Below are 10286 nucleotides of genomic sequence, written 5' to 3' on the forward strand. Positions count from 1 at the left end.
TGTATCTCTTTGTCTGTGTATTTGTTTGTTTGCATTGTTTTGTATTGGTCTGTATGTGTATCCCTTTGTCTGCATGTGTGTCTGTATGTGTATCTCTTTGTCTGTGTATTTGTTTGTTTGCATTGTTTTGTATCTGTTTGTCTGTATGTGTATTTGAATGTTTGTCATTAAGTGTGTCTGTGTATCGGCATGCATGTCTATATGTGTACCTCTCTGTATGTGTCTGTATGTGTATCTGTTTGTCTGCATATGTTTCTGTATATGTATCCGTATGTCTCTATGTGTATCTGTGTCTGCATGTGTGTCTGTATGTGTATCTGTTTGTCTGCATGTGTATCTGCATGTGTGTCAGTGTGTACTCCTATGTATCTGTGTGCCACTGTTTATATGTGTATGAGTGCCATTCTGTGTATGTGCATCTTCATGTGTGTCTATATGCAAGTCTGTCTGTATGTGTGTTTGTGTAACTGCATGTATGTCAGTGTGTGTCTGTGTATCTGTATGTGTGTCAATGTTTGTATCTGTAGAAGTGTCATTCTGTGTATCTGAATGTGTGTCATTTTGTGTGTCTGTGTATTAGCATGTGTGTCCGTGTATGTATCTGTATGTGTTATACAAATGGAGGGGTGGGAGGTAGGAGGGAAATGCATGGGGAGGAGGGGGGCCAGGGCACTTTTCGCAACAGGGCCCTGTGGTTTCTAGTTACGCCTCTATTACAAGCTGCATTAAATATTTTGATTCTCTCTATGTGAACTATTATCACATATGAAGACAAGAAGGGTAATATCCCTTTACATACACCAGTGCTATATGAACTAGAAGTAGGACAAATAGACCCAGTTCTAGTTCATATGAGCAGAACACATTACTACCTCACTAAAAAGCCACCATCACTAACATATTTCCATAATCTCTTCCTTGATATGATTTATATGTATGGTTAAAGGTTGTTGTTACAAGGATAAATCTGACATTTTGCCATTGCATCAAATTGGGATTATCACCTTCTTTTGTATCAATAGCATTAAAAAAAATATACCTAGATAATTATGTAACTATGTAACAATTACTGACTAATTATATATAAATTGAGCACAACAATAAATGTTTCCAGTTTTGTTAATAAGCCATTCCAACATTTAACCAATTATAATAAAATCTGTTTAAATAGTAGATTGTTTTTTATTTATACCAGTAGACATAAACAAAAGTGAAGTGAGATACAATAAACTTAATTATAATACAATTTAATATTACAATAAACATTTTGTGGTATTTATTAGCAATGATGCTGTTGTTTGTTCAAAAAACAGAATGCCAGTTTGAAGCATTAAAAAGCAATTAATAAAATGATGAATCATTAGAGGCTGCATAATGATTTCTTTTTGATTAACATTTCATTGTCTTTCTGAAAGCATATTTTATATCCTTGTTTATAAAACTGTATATTATAGGGTTCATCATGGGTGTTAACACTGTGTAAAACATGGCTACAAGCGAGTCCACATCAGAAGAATATGATGGAGTTGGACGGACGTACATGAATATTAGAGGTAGGTAAAAGATGTTGACCACTGCAAAGTGAGATCCACATGTGGAAAAGGTCTTGAGGCGTCCACTGCTGGAGGATATTTTGAAGACAGTAATGATGATTTTAATGTATGATAGAACAACTAAAGTGAAACATATTAAAAGTACAAAAGCACTAAGTGAGGAACCGATCATCACATTTAAGGAAGTGTCTGCACAAGCCAGTTGGAGTATTGGTGGATGATCACAATAGTAGTGGTGGATAACATTTGGGCCACAAAAAGGCAACCTCAGAGCTAAGACTAACATAGTCACGGGACATGCAAATCCTCCAATCCATGCTACGAGAGCAAGTAAGATACATAATTGTCTGGTCATGGTAATATGATAATGAAGTGGGTTACAGATAGCTATATAACGATCAAAGGCCATCACAGAAAGAAGTAGGCATTCAACAGCAACAAAAGAGACAAATAGGTACATCTGTGCAAAGCAACCGGCATAGGAAATAATTTCAAAGCCAATTGAGAACTTAACTAACATCCTGGGTATGGTAACTGAGGTGTAACTCATGTCCAAGAAAGATAAATTGCTGACAAAAAAATACATTGGGGTCTGTAACTTTCGGTCCAGATTAATAAGGAAGAATATGAGGCCATTGCCAGTTATTGTAAAAAGATAAATAATCATAAATATGAAAAAGAGCAAAAGTGAAAATCTTTGAAGCCTTGGGAATCCAGAAATTATAAATTCTGTAACAATGTTGCCAGAAAAATTTGTAAAATCAAAGACATTGAAGTATTCTTTATTCACCTGAACATAAACATAATGATATTGTGTGAAATTGTGTCTTTTATAATACCATAAAATGTATTTTAGAAAAAAAGAGGAATTTCCATTGAATAGCAAATTAAACAGGATTACACTTTCTCCAGTAGAACAACTGTACTCAGAGTTTACCTATCTAATACATTTCATCTGCACTTATACACTAACTTATGAAGTGCCCCCTAGCTTGTTAAACAATATTTAGATATACAGACACCGATACATTCTCACAAACACTATCCCCACAATATGGAATATGTAGTTTAGCCATCAGCCACAGTCCCACCCATTGGAACAGATAAATAGAGCTTGGTTCTCAATGTAGTGAATAGGGCAATTTTATAACATGACAGGAGGCTTCGTATTTGCTTAAGACTTTCTTTACTTAAGCTTCACAGCAGCACTTTTTACTTAGTAACAGGGTAACCAATCAGAAAAAAGATAACATGGCATAAAAGTCCCTCCCTGTGACGTCACTTCCTCTTTCTTTGCTGCTTCACACCAGTACAGGTCAGAGTGCCACTGTCTCCTACTTTCTGTGGGTTTTTCTGTGGTTCACTTACTAATTTTCTGTCATCTGTTTTACATCATTCATTATTATTATATACTGTTATATTTGTTCTAATTTTTCTTATCCTTGGTCTTTTATTTATCCACCTTATTTATCCTTTGCCTATACTTTCCTAAAACACTATTGAGATTTTTATGTTTTCACTACATCTAAATTCTATCTTTTGTATTCCGATTCTTTATAACTGTTTTTTTCCGTTTTCTAATATCTGTTTGCTACCTCTTTTAGTCCGGTTTACGAGCGGCATTCTGTGCCCCGTTTTTCCCGGGCTTTTGGGCTGTGGAGAACGCCTCCATCAGCTCTCAGTGCGCACGGCGGCCATCTTGGATCTCGCACTCATCCGCGAGATCCAAGCGGCCTCCTCGTTCGCTTGTGCGCATGCGCGAGATCGCGGCGGCCATTTTCTTGGTTCCGCGATCTGCAATCTCTCCGGCCGTGCGGCGGCCATTTTTTGCCGCATTTCGCGGCGTTTTCATATTTAACTTACCTATATGATTAAACGCAAACATTCAAGTATACCTGCTCAGTACTATATATAACTTAAAATTACAGGTTTAAGTGTTCTCTACTTCCCTCTACTCACCATAGGAGGGATTTTAAAATACCATTAGAACAACCACAATCTATTTCAGACTATCACCCCCTGGTGAAAATTTGTTTATACTACATTAACCTATACTCTCATTGAATAAAACAATCCTTGTTTATATTACTGAATACCTTGGAATACATATAGGGTAAATTCCCTGTCTATACCTTTGACTAAATACAACCCATACTTATACTGTGGATGGGTATAGGGAAAAATCCCTACACAAGATTTATGATTGCTGTTTACTTATACAGCCCATGATTGGCCCGCTTTGTCTGTGCCTCCATACCTCTATACGGGTCTGTATAATTATTCCCAGAGGTTATTTATGCTGGGTGACCCCCAGTTTCAGCTTGCACTGCGGATTTATAACATATTGTGATATATGGTGACGGCCTTAAGATACATTCTAATGCTGGCCTATTCTGCCCCATAGGTCTCAACACTGTTGCTATGGAGGCTTCAAATCAAGATCAAAACCTGCAAGCAATTATTAATGCGGCTGTAGCCGTTTCACTAGAAAAGGCCCTGGCTCGGGTGCTGCCCATTGAGCCAAAGGATCCACAAATATCTGAACCCCCGCTTTCTGACGAAGAAGCGGTGGAGTCCGATTCCACAAAAATAAACCCTTCCAAACCCAATAAGAGATATTGGAAAGGGAATGGGCCAGAACCTCTCAAACGCAAGGGGAAAGAACCGGCGAAACGCCCCAAACAGTCAGACACTAAAGAGAAGCACTCAGTCCAACCCACTCTATCGGAAGAGGAGGAAGATTCTTTCGACCTACACCCCTTAGCCATCCTAGATGAATGGCAAGCCGACCACTCCTCTGAAGATGAGGAAGACTGGCCCGAGACATCGTTTAAAGGAGCACCTCTCCTTCAAACTGCTATGGGAGATCTCACAACTGAAGATATGGTACCCAGTTCCAATCCTTCTGGGGACGCTGAATCCTTTCTGGATTCGTTTGGTCAACCTCTTTTCGACCCAAGACAGATCAGATACCCTCGATCATCTGAATGGTCACTCCCAGACCATCTTTCCAAGTATATACATTTTTGGATCAGGAGACCCCTAGATCGGGAAGTCCGCAAGCGCCTAAGAGCCGAATGTCCCAGACCTTCTCTACCGGACAAGGTCGCTGTCACCCCAGAGTTTGACACACTGCTCTACACATATATGGCCAGATCCGGCCGTGACCCTAAAAAGGGCATTGAGCGCAGCTTGCGCCTCACGCAAGACAAAATGCTAGATATCCTGGGTCCCCTGGCCAAAATTCTTCTACTGGCTGATGAAGCCCTTTCTAATGAAGATCCTTTAGACCCATCCGTGATAAGAGAATGGGCACTACGCTCAATTTGCCTGCTGGGCAATGCAAATACATCTCTCTGTACCGAGCGTAGAAAAGCAGTGCTGCTGCGCATGGATGCCAAGTTAGCTGACTTGGGAACAAAAGAATTGGGTCCCAAGGCCAAAGGCTTGTTGTTTGGAGAACCCTACATTAAAGAATTACATAAACATGTAAACTTATACGCCACACTAAACAAGGCGCAGTCATCCATGAAAAGGGTATTCCATCATCAACCCTCACGGGTTTTTGGCAGGGCTGGCCGTACAAGGGGTCGTACAGTCAGCCGCTTCTGGTCCACAAATCAACGCCAGAGAACCCCCACTTCACCATTCTTCCCCAACTATCAATCAAGGGGCTCCTACACCCAAAAGGCGGATAGGGGAAGAGGATACAGAGCCCGCGGACGCAACAGATACCCAACAGGTGAGATTCCCTATCTTTCACCTTTCTACTGTTTATCATGCGGGCAGGTTGTCACTTTGTGTAGACATGTGGAAGACGCTGTCTTCAGATACCTGGGTTCTAAACACAGTTCAAGGTTATTCCATAGAGTTTCATTCTCTCCCTTCTCAAACAGGTTATCCTCTCTATCCAACGATGTCAAAATCTCAGAATCGTCTTCTCGATTCAGAACTACGTTCTCTTCTAACAAAAGGAGCGATTCAACCTGCTCCCCTCGACGAAGGCTTCCTCAGCTCCGTCTTCTTGGTCAAAAAGAAATCTGGGGAATACCGCCCAGTAATCAACCTTCGCCAACTGAATACTTTCGTGGTTTACAGACACTTCAAAATGGAAGGAATACATCTCCTCAGAGACATTCTCCGACCAGGCGATTGGTTCACCCGACTCGATCTCAAGGATGCTTACCTCTCTGTATCAGTACATCCATCCAGTCGGCGTTTTCTCCGCTTTCCTTGGCACCACCGGATTTTTCAATTCACCTGCCTTCCATTCGGCCTGAGTTCCGCCCCGTGGTGCTTCACCAAACTACTCAAACCAGTCACCGCACATCTTCGAGAAAGGGGCATTCGTTGCCTAATCTACCTCGACGACCTCTTGCTACTCTGCGAAGACGTATCCAGGCTGCGTTCACAGACGAACTATACATCTTTATTGATCGAATCTTTGGGATTCGTCATCAACCAAGAGAAATCATCACTGGCCCCATCCAGAGTCATTCAATTTCTCGGCTTCGAGATCGACTCTTCAACCTGTGTTCTTCGCCTGCCTCAATCCAAGTTAACTGCGATCAGGAAAGAACTACGCAAAACGCTTCGTCAAGCAGATCTACCCCTCCGAGGCTTGGCTCGGATCGTAGGCCTACTTTCAGCCTCCATTCAGGCAATCTACCCGGGTCCACTACACTATCGGGCCATGCAACGCTTGAAAGCTCAATTCCTCCGGACCCACCCATCATACGATCAGAGGGTCCCGATCACCACCGAAGTGAGGGAGGAACTTTACTGGTGGCTCCGCCACATGTCTGCCTGGAACGGCAAGGCAATTTTCGGTCCCACTCCGGACTTCGTGGTGGAATCAGACGCGAGCCTTCTAGGCTGGGGCGCAACCTGCCATACATCATCCACCGGAGGACCATGGACCAACACAGAACATTCTCTCCACATCAATTGCCTGGAATTAATAGCCGGCTCTTTCGCAATTCGCAGTTTGACCAATCATCTCTCAAACTGCTGTATTCTCCTTCGGATGGACAATATCTCAGCCGTCCAATACATCAACAAATTAGGCGGAGCCAGATCTCACATCCTCTCCGAAGTGACAAAGGACATCTACGAATTTTGCTTCCAACGCAACATCACACTTCAAGCAGAATATCTGCCAGGGGAGACGAACGTTACCGCGGATTGGTTCTCCCGACATTGGAGAGACGCCAGCGACTGGCGCCTACACAGGACAATCTTCCTTCGCATCTCCAAACTCAGGGGCCCGTTTGTTCTAGATCTATTCGCCTCCCGGACGAATTTTCAAGTCCCTCGTTTCTTCAGCTGGCTCCCAGACCCAGAATGCTCGGCAGTGGATGCCTTCCTTCAGAGGTGGCCGACAACGGGAGCCTATGCCTTCCCTCCATTTGCGATGATCTCCAGAATCCTTCTTCAGGTTCGCAGACAACAGGTCATGCTGGTTCTACTCACCCCACTCTGGCGGGGCCAAGCCTGGTTTCCAGATCTCCTGGACCTCTCCTGTCGACATCCCCTACTGCTACCTCCATGGCCCAATCTCCTAGAGGACCCTCAAGGGAATCCTCATCCAATGATACTGCAAGACCACCTCCACCTAGTAGCTTGGACTCTTTCAGGGGAACCTGGCATTTCGGAGAACTATCGCAGAGAACTAAGGAACTCCTCTGGGATTCATGGGCCCCTGGCACCAGAAGATGCTACCTTTCCTCCTGGAACACTTGGTGCAATTGGTGCCTGGAACGGCATACCGATCCCCTTACTGCCCCTAGACAGTTCATATTGAATTTCCTCTCTCATCTATTCGACCTGGGCCGATCCTACCGATCCATCAACGTTGCCCGGTCAGCCATCTCGGCAGCCCACGTTCCCCTAGGAGGAACTCCAGTGGGCCAGGACCCGCTGGTTTGTAGGCTTTTGCGGGGCATTAAACTGGCTCGCCCTCCAACACCGAAATACTCCCATCTCTGGGACGTCAATGTCATGATTCACTTCCTGGAAACTTGGCCAAACAACGAAGATCTATCCCTCCGTCAACTCTCTGCAAAATTCACCCTGTTACTTTGCCTAGTGTCCTTCCGACGGGTATCGGATGTTCGAGCATTTGACCATGACGCTGTCAATTTTTCTCCAGAAGGTGTCACCTTTTTAATATCCAGACGGACAAAATCAAACTCTTCTTCAGTGTTTTACCCGTACTTCCCTAACCATCCGAAATTATGTGTGGTTTCACTTCTCTCCCGTTATTTACTACTCACCTCCTCTCTCCGTTCAAACTCCTCCAGCCAACTATTGGTCTCGTATGTTCGACCTCACCATCCGGTATCAACCACAACCCTTGCCCGATGGGTTAGATGGTTACTCTCCCTGGCCGGGATTGAAGCATCCTTCGGAGCCCACTCCATCAGGGGAGCGGCGGCATCGGGAGCATTCAACGCGGGAGCCTCTCTTCGAGACATTCTTCAATCGGCAGACTGGTCACGGGAGCAGACGTTCCGCAACTTCTATTTTCGTCCGGCTGTGCACGCTTCTTTACCCCTTCTCGGGGAGCGTTAAAACAGCAAATACGAAGCCTCCTGTCATGTTATAAAATTGTAGATTATGCTAGCTTTAGTGTACCTATAATCTTAATTTTATTAATGACAGGAGGCGAGTATTTCCCACCCATTCACTATCGTTTTCCCCCCCTTTAGAGTCGCCTCATTAGGTAAGTTCATCTAAGATAAGAGTAATACACGATGTATCTTCTCCCAGGGGGGGGGCTAAGGGTTACACTCTATGGTAAATAGTTTAACACTTTGTTGGAGGTGGGCTATGATATATAATTTCTAATTACTGGATGTCATAATTTTAGAAATCCAATTCACGGATTAATCCTTGGTTTCGACTCTGCTCTCTCGTTTCAGCGTAAAGCTCCCTCAAGAGGACAAGCCTAGGTGCCGTATCATCAAGCATTATCTCAGCTCTCCAAGAAGACTTCTTTGTTTACGTTCCTGTTCCCTCTCAAGCATCAACTTTCTCACCTGGCATTCTGGATTTCGCATCTGGACTTCTTTATCAGTTTCCTGTTCCTATTTGTTCGCAGCCAGAAAGAGGAAGTGACGTCACAGGGAGGGACTTTTATGCCATGTTATCTTTTTTCTGATTGGTTACCCTGTTACTAAGTAAAAAGTGCTGCTGTGAAGCTTAAGTAAAGAAAGTCTTAAGCAAATACTCGCCTCCTGTCATTAATAAAATTAAGATTATAGGTACACTAAAGCTAGCATAATCTACAATTTTCAGAGATCATCTGAGCTTCCAACCACAGCTCAGACTCTCTGGGGAGGGGATTGAAATGCAAGGCACGCAAACACATAGCTGGAACACATAGTGGAGGGCCAAGGTAGAGGTAAATTCCTCCTTTGATGTGAGTGGGAGTTGAAGGGATGTTTGCAAATCTTAGTTTTAAAGCAGTGTGTGCTGAGACAAAGTCATAAGTAAAAAGCTCTATGCGAGGCAAGCTATGTAATAAGCATACTTTGATTTGGTGCTTACAGGTTTGTTCACTAAACACTTAACTGTAGTGAATGAAATGGGAATGGCAACAGGCTAAAATAGTCATTCTGGGACAATTACTGAATTGGAGAATATTTCAAGAATAGCTGGTGTGGCCAACATAGAATGTGACGGCAGATAAGAACCATTCGGCCCATCTAGTCTGCCCAATTTTCTAAATACTTTCATTAGTCCCTGGCCTTATCTTATAGTTAGGATAGCCCTATGCCTATCCCACGCATGCTTAAACTCCTTTACTGTGTTAACCTCTACCACTTCAGCTGGAAGGCTATTCCATGCATCCACTACCCTCTCAGTAAAGTAATACTTCCTGATATTATTTTTAAACCTTTGTCCCTCTAATTTAAGACTATGTCCTCTTGTTGTGGTAGTTTTTCTTCTTTTAAATATAGTCTCCTCCTTTACTGTGTTGATTCCCTTTATGTATTTAAATGTTTCTATCGTATCCCCCTTGTCTCATCTTTCCAACAAGCTATACATGTTAAGATCCTTTAACCTTTCCTGGTAAGTTTTATCCTGCAATCCATGAACCAGTTTAGTAGCCTATATTTTCTTGTTTAGTAAATAAAACCCATTAGTTGCATAATAATTTCAACTAATTTCAACTAAAGAATATAATATGAATATTGTGACTGCAACACGAAGAGGGACAAGAGTCTCGCCGCCAAGGATGCTCTTTCCCCTTCTCTGAATCTCCGTCAGCACCGCCTTCAGTGATTATAGCTGTGTAGTGTGATATAGCTTTTCCCCCCAGACATTAGCCGAGACTTAATGCTGAGAGTAGACTGGTTTATTCAGAGCAAGGTACACTTAGTTTATACACAGACCCCCAGCATGGGGTCTCCATACATTTTCAATACAAACTCCTCCCCGGCGTCCCTGTGTCTGGGAGATAATTGAGTCAAGGAGATGTAACTCAATTATCTCTCAGTTACAGTGACCCACACAGAAAATACCTCAAAACACATTACATTTCTACAGGAAGTCTCAAATCCCTAGATAGCTTGGATCCGAGCGCCCAAGTTGTCCAAATAGTGCTCGGATCCATATGGTAGAACAGAATCACCATCCAGGTAAAGTTTTGACTGACCGGCCACAAGGTTGTAGCCCAAAATAGTTCCAGGATGACATAGGCTGTGGCCGGTCTGCGTTTTGGAGTTC

The 10286-nt window shown here is 43.1% G+C and overlaps 1 protein-coding gene across 1 annotated transcript; it reads right to left on the bottom strand.

Moving 5' to 3' along the window:
• Nucleotides 1-1389: 1389 nt before the first annotated feature.
• Nucleotides 1390-3661, bottom strand: LOC134577662 (olfactory receptor 6N1-like). Its single transcript, XM_063436549.1, has 2 exons — nt 3650-3661; nt 1390-2343 (listed from the first exon to the last, which is right to left on the bottom strand). The coding sequence occupies exons 1-2, from the start codon at nt 3659-3661 to the stop codon at nt 1390-1392; spliced, it is 966 nt and encodes a 321-aa protein (XP_063292619.1).
• Nucleotides 3662-10286: the final 6625 nt, after the last annotated feature.

This window comes from Pelobates fuscus, chromosome 1 (genome assembly GCF_036172605.1).
Source record: "Pelobates fuscus isolate aPelFus1 chromosome 1, aPelFus1.pri, whole genome shotgun sequence".
Lineage (NCBI taxonomy): Eukaryota > Metazoa > Chordata > Amphibia > Anura > Pelobatidae > Pelobates > Pelobates fuscus.